Raw genomic sequence first — 19,866 nt, forward strand, 5'->3', positions numbered from 1 at the left:
TACCTGAAACCCTCCCAATTAGTTGTATTTCCTGATAACTATCTTCCCATGCTCTCTTAACTCCAGCCATTCCTAGTTGTAATAGGTTGATGTGTTATAGGAAGTAAACCACTACTCCCGGAGCTCCTCCAGACGGCCTCCAGCACCCATAGTTTTGCTTCACAGATCAAGAGGGCTTTAAAAGGCCTATTAATACAGAGGTTGTAGCTTCTATTGCCCCACTCTGGCTCCCAAGGCCTGTTACTACAGAGGTTATAGCCTCTATTGCCCCACTCTGGCTCCCAAGGCCTGTTACTACAGAGGTTATAGCCTCTATTGCCCCACTCTGGCTCCCAAGGCCTGTTACTACAGAGGTTATAGCCTCTATTGCCCCACTCTGGCTCCCAAGGCCTGTTACTACAGAGGTTATAGCCTCTATTGCCCCACTCTGGCTCCCAAGGCCTGTTACTACAGAGGTTATAGCCTCTATTGCCCCACTCTGGCTCCCAAGGCCTGTTACTACAGAGGTTATAGCCTCTATTGCCCCACTCTGGCTCCCAAGGCCTGTTACTACAGAGGTTATAGCCTCTATTGCCCCACTCTGGCTCCCAAGGCCTGTTACTACAGAGGTTATAGCCTCTATGCAGATAAGCGTAATACACTGTCTGAGAATACACCTATTTTTTTGTGTGTGTGGGGGGGGGGGGGGGGGGGCAAAAACACATTGATGTGTTTGTCCACATGTTGAAACATGATGGTTCAGGGAGTTGTCAGAGAAGAGAAAACAGGACCGATTTAGATGTCTAAAATGTAGAAAGAAGACACATTTGAGTTGATTCTATTTTCTCTGTGTTATGCTGTGGCCCTGGGGCAGACATAATGCTGCGACCATGGCTTGTCTCAGCACATCCCAGCTCTGTTATGCTCTGTTCTGTGTCTTCCTTATTGGAGAAAAGCCTTACTAACACAGATTGGCTAACTTGTATGAGACACCACAGCCATAGAACAGTGGGAGGCCTATTCTTACGTAACAACATGTAGGAGTATGCTTCCCACGCTTTGTGCAGTTTGATATTTAGTCAATATGAATATGCTGTTGTATTTGGAAGATCTGCCAACTCAGATATAGGTTTTATTGACTGAGTAGTTTGTCTGGTTCTAGCTGAATAGAACTCACTGCCACTGCTCTGTCTCCGATTGGTCAGTTTGCAGGAATCTAATTTGTTCTGTCCCTCTGATTGGTTAGATCTTTATCACAGTGAACTGTCTGAGTACAGACTTCTCGTCTCAGAAGGGGGTGAAGGGTCTTCCTCTGATGATCCAGATTGACACCTACAGTTACAACAACCGCAGCAACAAGCCCCTCCACAGAGCCTTCTCTCAGATCAAGGTCTTCTGTGACAAGGTGAGTCTCTGACCTCTGACCTCTGATCTCTAACTCCTTCATGACCCACTTCACTAATGAACTTTTAGTCCTGAAGAGCTGCTTTTTGATCTTCAGATCTCCTCCTCCTCCTCCTCCTCCTCCTTGCCCTATGATTCATCCTCCCCTGTACTGTTAGAATCTCAGAATAAATTCCAGAGTTCTTGACTCTCTGCATCCTCCTGGTGGCTTCTGCATGTTAAACAATCAACTCAAAATGGCAATCTTTTCTCACAGCAGAGTGCCCTGAGTCTGGTGAGACTAGTTACAAACTGTAGTAATTATCATCAGTGCTGTTGGATGTGATGCTGCATCACAGATCCATCCACTCATTCATTTATTAATCCATCCGTCCACCCATTCATTTATTAATATTTTTTATTTAACCTTTATTTAACTAATTATGTCAGTTAAGAACAAATTCTTATTTACAATGATGGCCTACACTGGCCAAACTCGGACGATGCTGGGCCACTCAATCATTAATTAATCCACACATCAGTCCACTCACTCACTCATTTATTAATCCATCCATCCACCCACTCATGTATTAATCTATCCATCATCCACTCATTCATTATTTATTCCATCCATCCATCCGTCCAATCACTCATTTATTAATCCATCCATCCACGCATTCATTTTTTTAATTGAACCTTTATTTAAATAGGCAAGTCAATTTATTAATCCACCATCCACTCAATCATTTATTAATCCACCCATCCATCATCCACTCATTCATTTATTAATCCACCCATCAACTCAATAATTTATTAATCCATCTATCATCCACTCAATCATTTATTAATCCATCCATCAACTCAATAATTTATTAATCCACCCATCCATCATCCACTCATTCATTTATTAATCCATCCATCAACTCATTAATTTATTAATCCATCATCAACTCATTCATTTATTAATCCATCCATCCACTCATTCATTTATTAATCCATCATCCATATTTTCATTTATTTGTTAATCAATCAATCAATCCATCTTCTCACTAATTTATTAATCCATCCATCCATCATCCACTCATTCATTTATTAATCCATCCATCCACTCATTCATTTATTAATCCATCCATCCCATGCACTCATTCATGAATTAATCGATTGATCCCCTCAATAATTTATTAATCCATCATCCACTCATTCATGTATTAATCCATCATCCACTCATTCATTTATTAATCCACCCATCCATCATCCACTCATTCATTTATTAATCCATCCATCAACTCATTCATTTATTAATCCATCATCCAATCATTCATTTATTAATCCATCCATCCATCCATCCATCATCAACTCATTCATTTATTAATCCATCTATCATCCACTCAATCATTTATTAATCCATCATCCAATCATTCATTTATTAATCCATCCATCAACTCATTCATTTATTAATCCATCATCAACTCATTCATTTATTAATCCATCCATCCATCAATCCACTCATTCGTTTATTGATCCATCCATTATCAACTCATTCATATATTAATCCATTCATCCATCCACTCATTCCTGTATTCATCCATCATCAAGCAACCACTCATTTATTAATTTATCCTTCCGTCCACACATCCATTCATTTATTTATTAATCCGTCCACACATCCACTCATTCATTTATTAAAACATCCATCCATTCAAAAACGAATTTATTAATCCAATCATCCATCCATTCATTTATTTATTAATCCATCCATCCATCCATCCACTCATTTATTTATTAATCCATCATCCACTCATTTATTTATTAATCCATCCATACATCCGCTCATTCATTTACCAACCCATCGATCCTTCCATCCACTCAGTCATATATTAATCAATCCATCCACTGATTAATTTACTTGTTCATTTATTGATCCATCCATCCATCTATTGATCCGTTATTTTTTTTTATCCATCCATCCACTCATTTGTTTATTAATCCATAAATCCACTCATTTAATTAATAATCATTTATTTATTAATCCATCCATCCACTCATTCATTTATTAATCCATCAATTAGTTAATTTATTAATCAATACATCCATCCACTCATTAATTTATTAATCCATCCATCCACTCATTCATTTATTAATCCAATCATGCATCCAACCACTCATTCATTTATTAATCCAGCCATGCATCCATCCACTCATTAATTTATTAATCCAATCATGCATCCAACCACTCATTCATTTATTAATCCAATCATGCATCCATCCACTCATTCATTTATTAATCCAACCATGCATCCATCCACTCATTAATTTATTAATCCAACCATGCGTCCATCCACTCATTCATTTATTAATCCAGCCATGCATCCATCCACTCATTAATTTATTAATCCATCCACTCATTCATTTATTAATCCATCCACTCATTCATTTATTAATCTATCCATCCACACATTAATATATTAATCCATCCATCCACTCATTAATATATTAATCCAACCATGCGTCCATCCACTCATTCATTTATTAATCCAGCCATGCATCCATCCACTCATTAATTTATTAATCCATCCACTCATTAATATATTAATCCATCCAATCATTAATATATTAATCCATCCACTCATTAATATATTAATCCATCCACTCATTAATATATTAATCCATCCACTCATTAATATATTAATCCATCCACTCATTAATATATTAATCCATCCACTCATTAATATATTAATCCATCCAGCCACTCATTAATATATTAATCCATCCACTCATTAATATATTAATCCATCCACTCATTAATATATTAATCCATCCACTCATTAATATATTAATCCACCCACTCATTAATATATTAATCCATCCACTCATTAATATATTAATCCATCCACTCATTAATATATTAATCCATCCAGCCACTCATTAATATATTAATCCATCCACTCATTAATATATTAATCCATCCATCCACTCATTAATATATTAATCCATCCACTCATTAATATATTAATCCATCCACTCATTAATATATTAATCCATCCACTCATTAATATATTAATCCATCCAATCATTAATATATTAATCCATCCATCCACTCATTAATATATTAATCCATCCACTCATTAATATATTAATCCATCCACTCATTAATATATTAATCCAGCCACTCATTAATATATTAATCCAGCCACTCATTAATATATTAATCCATCCACTCATTAATATATTAATCCATCCATCCACTCATTAATATATTAATCCATCCACTCATTAATATATTAATCCATCCACTCATTAATATATTAATCCATCCAATCATTAATATATTAATCCATCCATCCACTCATTAATATATTAATCCATCCACTCATTAATATATTAATCCATCCACTCATTAATATATTAATCCATCCACTCATTAATATATTAATCCATCCACTCATTAATATATTAATCCATCCATCCACTCATTAATATATTAATCCATCCACTCATTAATATATTAATCCATCCATCCACTCATTAATATATTAATCCATCCACTCATTAATATATTAATCCATCCACTCATTAATATATTAATCCATCCATCCACTCATTAATATATTAATCCATCCACTCATTAATATATTAATCCATCCACTCATTAATATATTAATCCATCCACTCATTAATATATTAATCCATCCACTCATTAATATATTAATCCATCCATCCACTCATTAATATATTAATCCATCCACTCATTAATATATTAATCCAGCCACTCATTAATATATTAATAAATCCACTCATTAATATATTAATCCATCCAGCCAATCATTAATATATTAATCCATCCACTCATTAATATATTAATCCACTCATTAATATATTAATCCATCCACTCATTAATATATTAATCCAGCCACTCATTAATATATTAATCCATCCACTCATTAATATATTAATCCATCCATCCACTCATTAATATATTAATCCATCCATCCACTCATTAATATATTAATCCATCCACTCATTAATATATTAATCCATCCACTCATTAATATATTAATCCATCCACTCATTAATATATTAATCCATCCACTCATTAATATATTAATCCATCCACTCATTAATATATTAATCCATCCAGCCACTCATTAATATATTAATCCATCCACTCATTAATATATTAATCCATCCATCCACTCATTAATATATTAATCCATCCAGCCACTCATTAATATATTAATCCATCCACTCATTAATATATTAATCCATCCATCCACTCATTAAAATATTAATCCATCCACTCATTAATATATTAATCCATCCACTCATTAATATATTAATCCATCCATCCACTCATTAATATATTAATCCATCCACTCATTAATATATTAATCCATCCAGCCACTCATTAATATATTAATCCATCCACTCATTAATATATTAATCCATCCATCCACTCATTAATATATTAATCCATCCACTCATTAATATATTAATTCATCCACTCATTAATATATTAATCCATCCACTCATTAATATATTACTCCATCCACTCATTAATATATGAATCCATCCACTCATTAATATATTAATCCATCCACTCATTAATATATTAATCCAGCCACTCATTAATATATTAATCCATCCATCCACTCATTAATATATTAATCCATCCACTCATGAATATATTAATCCATCCACTCATTAATATATTAATCCATCCACTCATTAATATATTAATCCAGCCACTCATTAATATATTAATCCAGCCACTCATTAATATATTAATCCATCCATCCACTCATTAATATATTAATCCATCCACTCATGAATATATTAATCCATCCACTCATTAATATATTAATCCATCCACTCATTAATATATTAATCCATCCACTCATTAATATATTAATCCATCCACTCATTAATATATTAATCCATCCACTCATTAATATATTAATCCATCCACTCATTAATATATGAATCCATGCGTTAATCTGTCTGTGTGTTCCAGGGAGCTGAGAGGAAGATAAGAGATGAGGAAAGGAAACAGAACCGCAGGAAGACTAAAGGTTAGACACCAAATTACCTAACACTTTACCTGTACTGTTACCTACAACTTTACCTGTACTGTTACCTAACACTTTACCTGTACTGTTACCTACATTGTTACCTAACACTTTACCTGTACTGTTACCTAACACTTTACCTGTACTGTTACCTAACACTTTACCTGTACTGTTACCTAACACTTTACCTGTACTGTTACCTACAACTTTACCTGTACTGTTACCTACAACTTTACCTGTACTGTTACCTACAACTTTACCTGTACTGTTACCTATAACTTTACCTGTACTGTTACCTACAACTTTACCTACAATGTTACCTACAACTTTACCTGTACTGTTACCTACAACTTTACGTACAATGTTACCTACAATGTTACCTACAACTTTACCTACAATGTTACTTACAACTTTACCTACAACTTTACCTACAATGTTACCTACAACTTTACCTACAACTTTACCTACAATGTTACTTACAACTTTACCTACAACTTTACCTACAATGTTACCTACAACTTTACCTACAACTTTACCTGTACTGTTACCTACAACTTTACCTACAATGTTACCTACAACTTTACCTGTACTGTTACCTACAACTTTACCTACAATGTTACCTACAACTTTACCTACAACTTTACCTGTACTGTTACCTACAGCTTTACCTACAATGTTACCTACAATGTTACCTACAACTTTACCTACAATGTTACCTACAACTTTACCTGTACTGTTACTGTCACGTCCTGACCATAGTTCTTATGTGTTTTGCTTGTTTTAGTGTTGGTCAGGACGTGAGCTGGGTGGGCATTCTATGTTGTGTGTCTAGTTTGTTTGTTTCTGTGTTCGGCCTAATATGGTTCTCAATCAGAGGCAGCTGGTAATCGTTGTCCCTGATTGAGAATCATATATAGGTGGCTTGTTTTGTGTTGGGATTTTGTGGGTGGTTGTTTCCTGTCTCTGTGATTTCTCTGCACCAGAGAGGGCTGTATCAGTTTGCCACGTTTGTTATTTTGTAATATTTGTAAGTGTTCACAGTATTCGTCTTGTTAATTAAACATGTTGAACACGAGCTACACTGCGTCTTGGTCCGATCCCTGTTACACTCTCTCTTCTCGTGCAGAGAGGGAAGGCTGCCGTTACAGTTACCTACAACTTTACCTACACTATTACCTGTACTGTTACCTACAACTTTACCTACAATGTTACCTACAACTTTACCTGTACTGTTACCTGTACTGTTACATACAGCTTTACCTACAATGTTACCTACAATGTTACCTACAATGTTACCTACAACTTTACCTACACTATTACCTGTACTGTTACCTGTACTGTTACCTGTACTGTTATCTGTACTGTTACCTACACTGTTACCTGTGCTGTTACCTGTACTGCTACCTGCACTGTTACCTGTACTGTTACCTGTACTGTTACCTACACTGTTACCTGTGCTGTTACCTGTACTGTTACCTGCTCTGTTACCTGTACTGTTACCTGTACTGTTACCTGTACTGTTACCTGCATTGTTACCTGTACTGTTACCTGTACTGTTACCTGTACTGTTACCTACACTGTTACCTGTACTGTTACCTGTACTGTTACCTGTTCTGTGACCTGTACTGTTACCTACACTGTTACCTGTACTGTTACCTACACTGTTACCTGCACTGTTACCTGTACTGTTACCTGTACTGTTACCTGTACTGTTACCTGTACTGTTACCTGCACTGTTACCTACACTGTTACCTGTAATGTTACCTGTAATGTTACCTGTACTGTTACCTACACTGTTACCTACACGGTTACCTGTAATGTTACCTGTAATGTTACCTGCACTGTTACCTGTACTGTTACCTGTACTGTTACCTACACTGTTACCTACACTGTTACCTGTACTGTTACCTACACTGTTACCTGTACTGTTACCTACACTGTTACCTGTGCTGTTACCTGTACTGTTACCTACACTGTTACCTACACTGTTACCTGTACTGTTACCTGTAATGTTACCTGTACTGTTACCTGTACTGTTACCTACACTGTTACCTACACTGTTACCTGTACTGTTACCTACACTGTTACCTACACTGTTACCTGTACTGTTACCTACACTGTTACCTGTACTGTTACCTACACTGTTACCTGTACTGTTACCTACACTGTTACCTGTGCTGTTACCTGTACTGTTACCTACACTGTTACCTACACTGTTACCTGTAATGTTACCTGTACTGTTACCTGTACTGTTACCTGTACTGTTACCTGTACTGTTACCTGTAATGTTACCTGTACTGTTACCTGTACTGTTACCTACACTGTTACCTACACTGTTACCTGTACTGTTACCTGCACTGTTACCTACACTGTTACCTGTACTGTTACCTGTACTGTTACCTGTACTGTTACCTACACTGTTACCTGTACTGTTACCTACACTGTTACCTGTACTGTTACCTACACTGTTACCTGTGCTGTTACCTACACTGTTACCTACACTGTTACCTGTAATGTTACCTGTACTGTTACATGTACTGTTACCTGTACTGTTACCTACACTGTTACCTACACTGTTACCTGTACTGTTACCTGTACTGTTACCTGTACTGTTACCTGTACTGTTACCTGTACTGTTACCTACACTGTTACCTACACTGTTACCTGTACTGTTACCTACACTGTTACCTGTACTGTTACCTACACTGTTACCTGTGCGGTTACCTGTACTGTTACCTACACTGTTACCTACACTGTTACCTGTAATGTTACCTGTACTGTTACCTGTACTGTTACCTACACTGTTACCTGTGCTGTTACCTACACTGTTACCTACACTGTTACCTGTACTGTTACCTGTACTGTTACCTGTACTGTTACCTGTACTGTTACCTACACTGTTACCTACACTGTTACCTACACTGTTTCCTGTACTGTTACCTACACTGTTACCTGTACTGTTACCTGTAATGTTACCTGTACTGTTACCTGTACTGTTACCTGTGCTGTTACCTGTACTGTTACCTACACTGTTACCTACACTGTTACCTACACTGTTACCTGTACTGTTACCTGTAATGTTACCTGTACTGTTACCTGTACTGTTACCTGTACTGTTACCTGTACTGTTACCTACACTGTTACCTACACTGTTACCTACACTGTTACCTACACTGTTACCTGTACTGTTACCTGTACTGTTACCTGTACTGTTACCTACACTGTTACCTATACTGTTACCTGCTCTGTTACCTACACTGTTACCTGCAATGTTACCTGTACTGTTACCTGTACTGTTACCTGTACTGTTACCTACACTGTTACCTACACTGTTACCTGTACTGTTACCTGTAATGTTACCTGTAATGTTACCTGTACTGTTACCTGTACTGTTACCTGTACTGTTACCTACACTGTTACCTACACTGTTACCTGTACTGTTACCTGTAATGTTACCTGTACTGTTACCTGTACTGTTACCTGTACTGTTACCTACACTGTTACCTGTACTGTTACCTGTACTGTTACATGTACTGTTACCTGTACTGTTACCTACACTGTTACCTACACTGTTACCTGTACTGTTACCTGTACTGTTACCTACACTGTTACCTGTAATGTTACCTGTAATGTTACCTGTACTGTTACCTGTACTGTTACCTGTACTGTTACCTGTACTGTTACCTACACTGTTACCTACACTGTTACCTGTACTGTTACCTGTACTGTTACCTACACTGTTACCTACACTGTTACCTACACTGTTACCTGTACTGTTACCTGTACTGTTACCTGTACTGTTACCTGTACTGTTACCTACACTGTTACCTACACTGTTACCTGTACTGTTACCTGTAATGTTACCTGTAATGTTACCCTTACTGTTACCTGCACTGTTACCTGTACTGTTACCTACACTGTTACCTACACTGTTACCTGTAATGTTACCTGTAATGTTACCTGTACTGTTACCTACACTGTTACCTGTGCTGTTACCTGTAATGTTACCTGTACTGTTACCTACACTGTTACCTGTGCTGTTACCTGTACTGTTACCTGCTCTGTTACCTGTACTGTTACCTGTACTGTTACCTGTACTGTTACCTGCATTGTTACCTGTACTGTTACCTGTACTGTTACCTGTACTGTTACCTACACTGTTACCTGTACTGTTACCTGTACTGTTACCTACACTGTTACCTGTACTGTTACCTGTACTGTTACCTACACTGTTACCTGTTCTGTGACCTGTACTGTTACCTACACTGTTACCTGTACTGTTACCTACACTGTTACCTGCACTGTTACCTGTACTGTTACCTGTACTGTTACCTGTACTGTTACCTGTACTGTTACCTGCACTGTTACCTACACTGTTACCTGTAATGTTACCTGTAATGTTACCTGTACTGTTACCTACACTGTTACCTACACGGTTACCTGTAATGTTACCTGTAATGTTACCTGCACTGTTACCTGTACTGTTATCTGTACTGTTACCTACACTGTTACCTACACTGTTACCTGTACTGTTACCTACACTGTTACCTGTACTGTTACCTACACTGTTACCTACACTGTTACCTACACTGTTACCTGTACTGTTACCTACACTGTTACCTACACTGTTACCTGTACTGTTACCTACACTGTTACCTGTACTGTTACCTACACTGTTACCTGTACTGTTACCTACACTGTTACCTGTGCTGTTACCTGTACTGTTACCTACACTGTTACCTACACTGTTACCTGTAATGTTACCTGTACTTTTACCTACACTGTTACCTGTACTGTTACCTACACTGTTACCTGTACTGTTACCTACACTGTTACCTGTGCTGTTACCTACACTGTTACCTGTACTGTTACCTGTACTGTTACCTGTAATGTTACCTGTACTGTTACCTGTACTGTTACCTACACTGTTACCTACACTGTTACCTGTACTGTTACCTGCACTGTTACCTACACTGTTACCTGTACTGTTACCTGTACTGTTACCTGTACTGTTACCTACACTGTTACCTGTACTGTTACCTACACTGTTACCTGTACTGTTACCTACACTGTTACCTGTGCTGTTACCTACACTGTTACCTGTAATGTTACCTGTACTGTTACCTGTACTGTTACCTGTACTGTTACCTACACTGTTACCTACACTGTTACCTACACTGTTACCTGTACTGTTACCTGTACTGTTACCTGTACTGTTACCTGTACTGTTACCTACACTGTTACCTGTACTGTTACCTGTACTGTTACCTACACTGTTACCTGTACTGTTACCTACACTGTTACCTGTGCGGTTACCTGTACTGTTACCTACACTGTTACCTACACTGTTACCTGTACTGTTACCTGTACTGTTACCTGTACTGTTACCTACACTGTTACCTGTGCTGTTACCTACACTGTTACCTACACTGTTACCTGTACTGTTACCTGTACTGTTACCTGTACTGTTACCTACACTGTTACCTACACTGTTACCTACACTGTTACCTACACTGTTACCTGTACTGTTACCTACACTGTTACCTGTGCTGTTACCTACACTGTTACATACACTGTTACCTGTACTGTTACCTGTAATGTTACCTGTACTGTTACCTGTACTGTTACCTGTGCTGTTACCTGTACTGTTACCTACACTGTTACCTACACTGTTACCTGTACTGTTACCTGTACTGTTACCTGTACTGTTACCTACACTGTTACCTATACTGTTACCTGCTCTGTTACCTACACTGTTACCTGCAATGTTACCTGTACTGTTACCTGTACTGTTACCTGTACTGTTACCTACACTGTTACCTACACTGTTACCTGTACTGTTACCTGTAATGTTACCTGTAATGTTACCTGTACTGTTACCTGTACTGTTACCTGTACTGTTACCTACACTGTTACCTACACTGTTACCTACACTGTTACCTGTACTGTTACCTGTAATGTTACCTGTACTGTTACCTGTACTGTTACCTGTACTGTTACCTACACTGTTACCTGTACTGTTACCTGTACTGTTACCTGTACTGTTACCTGTACTGTTACCTGTACTGTTACCTACACTGTTACCTGTACTGTTACCTACACTGTTACCTGTGCGGTTACCTGTACTGTTACCTACACTGTTACCTACACTGTTACCTGTACTGTTACCTGTACTGTTACCTGTACTGTTACCTACACTGTTACCTGTGCTGTTACCTACACTGTTACCTACACTGTTACCTGTACTGTTACCTGTACTGTTACCTGTACTGTTACCTACACTGTTACCTACACTGTTACCTACACTGTTACCTACACTGTTACCTGTACTGTTACCTACACTGTTACCTGTGCTGTTACCTACACTGTTACCTACACTGTTACCTGTACTGTTACCTGTAATGTTACCTGTACTGTTACCTGTACTGTTACCTGTGCTGTTACCTGTACTGTTACCTACACTGTTACCTACACTGTTACCTGTACTGTTACCTGTACTGTTACCTGTACTGTTACCTACACTGTTACCTATACTGTTACCTGCTCTGTTACCTACACTGTTACCTGCAATGTTACCTGTACTGTTACCTGTACTGTTACCTGTACTGTTACCTACACTGTTACCTACACTGTTACCTGTAATGTTACCTGTAATGTTACCTGTACTGTTACCTGTACTGTTACCTGTACTGTTACCTACACTGTTACCTACACTGTTACCTACACTGTTACCTGTACTGTTACCTGTAATGTTACCTGTACTGTTACCTGTACTGTTACCTGTACTGTTACCTACACTGTTACCTGTACTGTTACCTGTACTGTTACCTGTACTGTTACCTGTACTGTTACCTACACTGTTACCTACACTGTTACCTGTACTGTTACCTGTACTGTTACCTACACTGTTACCTGTAATGTTACCTGTAATGTTACCTGTACTGTTACCTGTACTGTTACCTGTACTGTTACCTGTACTGTTACCTACACTGTTACCTACACTGTTACCTGTACTGTTACCTGTACTGTTACCTGTACTGTTACCTACACTGTTACCTACACTGTTACCTGTACTGTTACCTGTACTGTTACCTGTACTGTTACCTGTACTGTTACCTACACTGTTACCTACACTGTTACCTGTACTGTTACCTGTAATGTTACCTGTAATGTTACCTGTACTGTTACCTGCACTGTTACCTGTACTGTTACCTACACTGTTACCTACACTATTACCTGTAATGTTACCTGTAATGTTACCTGTACTGTTACCTACACTGTTACCTACACTGTTACCTGTACTGTTACCTGTAATGTTACCTGTACTGTTACCTGTACTGTTACCTACACTGTTACCTGTTCTGTTACCTGTAATGTTACCTGTACTGTTACCTGTACTGTTACCTGTACTGTTACCTGTTCTGTTACCTGTAATGTTACCTGTACTGTTACCTGTACTGTTACCTGTACTGTTACCTACACTGTTACCTGTTCTGTTACCTGTAATGTTACCTGTACTGTTACCTGTACTGTTACCTGTACTGTTACCTGCACTGTTACCTGTAATGTTACCTGTACTGTTACCTGTACTGTTACCTGTACTGTTACCTGTACTGTTACCTGTACTGTTACCTACACTGTTACCTGTTCTGTTACCTGTAATGTTACCTGTACTGTTACCTGTACTGTTACCTGTGCTGTTACCTACACTGTTACCTGTTCTGTTACCTGTAATGTTACCTGTACTGTTACCTGTACTGTTACCTGTGCTGTTACCTGCACTGTTACCTGTACTGTTACCTGTACTGTTACCTACACTGTTACCTGTACTGTTACCTACACTGTTACCTGTACTGTTACCTGTACTGTTACCTGTACTGTTACCTACACTGTTACCTGTGCGGTTACCTGTACTGTTACCTACACTGTTACCTACACTGTTACCTGTACTGTTACCTGTACTGTTACCTGTACTGTTACCTACACTGTTACCTGTGCTGTTACCTACACTGTTACCTACACTGTTACCTGTACTGTTACCTGTACTGTTACCTGTACTGTTACCTACACTGTTACCTACACTGTTACCTACACTGTTACCTACACTGTTACCTGTACTGTTACCTACACTGTTACCTGTGCTGTTACCTACACTGTTACCTACACTGTTACCTGTACTGTTACCTGTAATGTTACCTGTACTGTTACCTGTACTGTTACCTGTGCTGTTACCTGTACTGTTACCTACACTGTTACCTACACTGTTACCTGTACTGTTACCTGTACTGTTACCTGTACTGTTACCTACACTGTTACCTATACTGTTACCTGCTCTGTTACCTACACTGTTACCTGCAATGTTACCTGTACTGTTACCTGTACTGTTACCTGTACTGTTACCTACACTGTTACCTACACTGTTACCTGTAATGTTACCTGTAATGTTACCTGTACTGTTACCTGTACTGTTACCTGTACTGTTACCTACACTGTTACCTACACTGTTACCTACACTGTTACCTGTACTGTTACCTGTAATGTTACCTGTACTGTTACCTGTACTGTTACCTGTACTGTTACCTACACTGTTACCTGTACTGTTACCTGTACTGTTACCTGTACTGTTACCTGTACTGTTACCTGTACTGTTACCTACACTGTTACCTACACTGTTACCTGTACTGTTACCTGTACTGTTACCTACACTGTTACCTGTAATGTTACCTGTAATGTTACCTGTACTGTTACCTGTACTGTTACCTGTACTGTTACCTGTACTGTTACCTACACTGTTACCTACACTGTTACCTGTACTGTTACCTGTACTGTTACCTGTACTGTTACCTACACTGTTACCTACACTGTTACCTGTACTGTTACCTGTACTGTTACCTGTACTGTTACCTGTACTGTTACCTACACTGTTACCTACACTGTTACCTGTACTGTTACCTGTAATGTTACCTGTAATGTTACCTGTACTGTTACCTGCACTGTTACCTGTACTGTTACCTACACTGTTACCTACACTATTACCTGTAATGTTACCTGTAATGTTACCTGTACTGTTACCTGTACTGTTACCTACACTGTTACCTACACTGTTACCTGTACTGTTACCTGTAATGTTACCTGTACTGTTACCTGTACTGTTACCTACACTGTTACCTGTTCTGTTACCTGTAACGTTACCTGTATTGTTACCTGTACTGTTACCTGTACTGTTACCTGTTCTGTTACCTGTAATGTTACCCTTACTGTTACCTGTACTGTTACCTGTACTGTTACCTACACTGTTACCTGTTCTGTTACCTGTAATGTTACCTGTACTGTTACCTGTACTGTTACCTGTACTGTTACCTGCACTGTTACCTGTAATGTTACCTGTACTGTTACCTGTACTGTTACCTGTACTGTTACCTGTACTGTTACCTGTACTGTTACCTACACTGTTACCTGTTCTGTTACCTGTAATGTTACCTGTACTGTTACCTGTACTGTTACCTGTGCTGTTACCTACACTGTTACCTGTTCTGTTACCTGTAATGTTACCTGTACTGTTACCTGTACTGTTACCTGTGCTGTTACCTGCACTGTTACCTGTACTGTTACCTGTACTGTTACCTACACTGTTACCTGTACTGTTACCTACACTGTTACCTGTGCTGTTACCTACACTGTTACCTGTGCTGTTACCTGTACTGTTACCTGCATTGTTACCTGTACTGTTACCTGCACTTGGTGGTATACAACCTAACATTTCAGGATAAAATGACATCCAGACATCATAGATGAAGAGACAGTGTTGCATTTGTCTTGTTTTGAAACAATTTGTATGTGTTTTAAAGGGGCAATCTGCACTTCAAACAATAAGAAAGCAGCCACCCCTCCACTGTTTTTGTAAAATGCTGAGGGATTGGTCTGGAGATGTGCTTGTATGTTTCTGCTTACACAACACAATTGAAGTTCCTTTGATGTAAATCCATGTGATCTCACTACTGTTGTGTGTTCCAGGGAAGGATGGAGGACTAGGGGTGATAACTCTCCCTAAGAAGCCTGACACCACCTACTTCAAGACCATGACTGACCTGGAGGCCCAGCCTGTACTCTTCATCCCTGATGTCCACTTTGGAAACCTGCAGAGGGCTGGACAGGTCAGATACACATCAGGGTGTCTCCCAATTGGCACCCTATTCCCTTCATAGTTTTTAGGAAAGCTAATCAAGTGAAATTAAAAAAATATATATTTAAATATATTTTTAACAACCAACAGTAGCCTATAGATGAATTTAATGTGTTAGGCTGCAGTGTGTCAAGGGTCTGCTGTTCCTAAATCTAACATGAATGGTGCTGTAGAATCAATGTCTGGCTTTAGACTGTGTTTAACCAGAGTGCTAAAACTGCCTTACCTTTCAGTGTCCATTGGAATCTGTAGGTTAGAATATGTCACAACTTCCTTCATCTGTAGCATCAGACCTTTGCTGACACATCATGGGTCTAACGATGCCTTGGTTAACTTATCACTGACCTGATACATTATGGGTCTAACGATGCCTTGGTTAACTTATCACTGACCTGATACATTATGGGTCTAACGATGCCTTGGTTAACTTATCACTGACCTGATACATTATGGGTCTAACGATGCCTTGGTTAACTTATCACTGACCTGATACATTATGGGTCTAACGATGCCTTGGTTAACTTATCACTGACCTGATACATTATGGGTCTATCAATGCCTTGGTTAACTTATCAATGACCTGATACATTATGGGTCTAACGATGCCTTGGTTAACTTATCACTGATCTGATACATTATGGGTCTATCAATGCCTTGGTTAACTTATCAATGACCTGATACATTATGGGTCTAGCGATGCCTTGGTTAACTTATCAATGACCTGATACATTATGGGTCTAGCGATGCCTTGGTTAACTTATCAATGACCTGATACATTATGGGTCTAACGATGCCTTGGTTAACTTATCACTGACCTGATACATTATGGGTCTATCAATGCCTTGGTTAACTTATCAATGACCTGATACATTATGGGTCTAACGATGCCTTGGTTAACTTATCACTGATCTGATACATTATGGGTCTAACGATGCCTTGGTTAACTTATCAATGACCTGATACATTATGGGTCTAACGATGCCTTGGTTAACTTATCACTGATCTGATACATTATGGGTCTAACGATGCCTTGGTTAACTTATCAACGATCTGATACATTATGGGTCTAGCGATGCCTTGGTTAACTTATCAATGACCTGATACATTATGGGTCTAACGATGCCTTGGTTAACTTATCACTGATCTGATACATTATGGGTCTAACAATGCCTTGGATAACTTATCAATGACCTGATACATTATGGGTCTAACGATGCCTTGGTTAACTTATCACTGATCTGATACATTATGGGTCTAACGATGCCTTGGTTAACTTATCAACGATCTTTATAGAGAATCTAGAGATGTATCTAGAAACAAAGGTCAGTTTGCAGACGCTTGGTTTTCTTCTCTTGTAACCAGTCTGAGAGTTTTTAGGGCCACATCTTTTATTGACTTTTTACAGATTGTCAAATATATATATATATATAAACTATTAGAGGGTTTGATACATAACATATTAAGATTTCTGTTTCATTACTTATATGTATATTTGCCTATGTTATGTACATACTTAAAGCTGAAGTTGCCTATGTGCTATTCTTTCCTAGGTATTTGCCTTTAACACAGAAGAGATTGAGAGAGGAGGGTGAGTGTTCACACATGGATACATTCACATGCAAATATCCACTGAGTGTACAAAACATTAGGAACACCTTCCTAATATTTAGTTGCACCCCCTTTTGCTCTCAGAAAAGCCTCAATTCATCGGACATGGACTCTACAAGGTGTTGAAAGCGTTCCACAGGGATGCTGGCCCATGTTGACTCCAATGCCTCCCACAGTTGTGTCAAGTTGGCTGGATGTCCTTTGGGTGGTGGAACATTCTTGATACACACGGAAAACTGTTGAGCATAAAAAACCCAGCAACGTTGCAGTTCTTGACTCAAACCGGTGCACCTGGCATCTACTACCATACCCCGTTCAAAGACACTTACATCCTTTGTCTTGCCCATTCACCCTCTGATTGGCACCCATACACAATCCATGTCTCATTTGGCCCAAGGCTTAAAAATCATTCTTTAACCTGTCTCCTCCCCTTCATCCACACTGATTGAAGTGAATTTAACAAGTGACATCAATAAGGGATCATAGCTTTCACCTGAATTCACCTGGTCAGTCTATGCCATGGAAAGAGCAGGTGTTCCTAATGTTTTGTACACTCAGTGTAAACCTCACATATGTAAAATGGGACCAACTCCAACCCTCACAAACACTTACAAAATCCCACACATACAGTTGAAGTCGGAAGCTTACATACCTTAGCCAAATACATTTAAACTCAGTTTTTCACAATTCCTGACTTTTAATCTTAGTAAAAATTCCCTGTCTTAGGTCAGTTAGGATCCCCACTTTATTTTAAGATTGTGAAATGTCAGAATAATAGTAGAGAGAATGATTTATTTCAGCTTTTATTTCTTTCATCACATTCCCAGTGGGTCAGAAGTTTACATACACTCAATTAGTATTTGGTAGCATTGCCTTGTCATTGTTTAACTTAGGTCAAATGATTCAGGTAGCCTTCCACAAGCTTCCCACAATAAATTGGAACAATTTTGACCCATTCCTTGTGACAGAGCTGGTGTAACTGAGTCAGGTTTGTAGGCCTCCTTACTCGCACACGCTTTTTCAGTTCTGCCCACACATTTTCTATAGGATTGAGATCAGGGCTTTGTGATGGCGACTCCAATACCTTGACTTTGTTGTCCTTAAGCCATTTTGCCACAACTTTGGAAGTATGCTTGGGGTCATTGTCCATTTGGTAGACCCATTTGCGACCAAGCTTTAACTTCCTAACTGATGTCTTGAGATGTTGCTTCAGTAAATCAACATAATTTTCCTCCCTCATGATGCCATCTATTTTGTGAAGTGCACGAGTCCCTTTTGCAACAAATTACCCCCACAACATGATGCTGCCACCTCCGTGCTTCATGGTTGGGATGGTGTTCTTCGCCTTGCAAGCTTCCCCCTTTTTATTCCAAACATAAAGTCATTATGGCCAAACAGTTCTATTTTTGTTTCATCAGACCAGAGGACATTTCTCCAAAAAGTACAATCTTTGTCCCCATGTGCAGTTGCAAACCGTAGTCTGGCTTTTTAATGCGGTTTTGGAGCAGTGGCTTCTTCCTTGCTGAGCGGCCTTTCATGTTATGTCGATAAAGGACTCGTTTTACTGTGGAAATAAATACTTTTGTACCGGTTTCCTCCAGCATCTTCATAAGGTCCTTTGCTGTTGTTCTGGGATTGATTTGCACT

General features: G+C 38.5%; 1 protein-coding gene across 1 annotated transcript in view; it reads left to right on the plus strand.

The window, feature by feature from the left end:
* Positions 1 to 19,866, plus strand: part of grhl2b (grainyhead-like transcription factor 2b) — a 115,054-nt gene that overhangs the window by 63,788 nt on the left and 31,400 nt on the right. The window contains exons 9-12 of the mRNA XM_071374382.1: positions 1,226 to 1,384; positions 6,374 to 6,431; positions 16,443 to 16,582; positions 18,162 to 18,199. Coding sequence (XP_071230483.1) covers positions 1,226 to 1,384; positions 6,374 to 6,431; positions 16,443 to 16,582; positions 18,162 to 18,199 — 395 coding nt within the window. The remainder of the gene's footprint in view (positions 1 to 1,225; positions 1,385 to 6,373; positions 6,432 to 16,442; positions 16,583 to 18,161; positions 18,200 to 19,866) is intronic.

This window comes from Salvelinus alpinus, chromosome 29 (genome assembly GCF_045679555.1).
Source record: "Salvelinus alpinus chromosome 29, SLU_Salpinus.1, whole genome shotgun sequence".
Classification (NCBI taxonomy): Eukaryota; Metazoa; Chordata; class Actinopteri; order Salmoniformes; family Salmonidae; genus Salvelinus; species Salvelinus alpinus.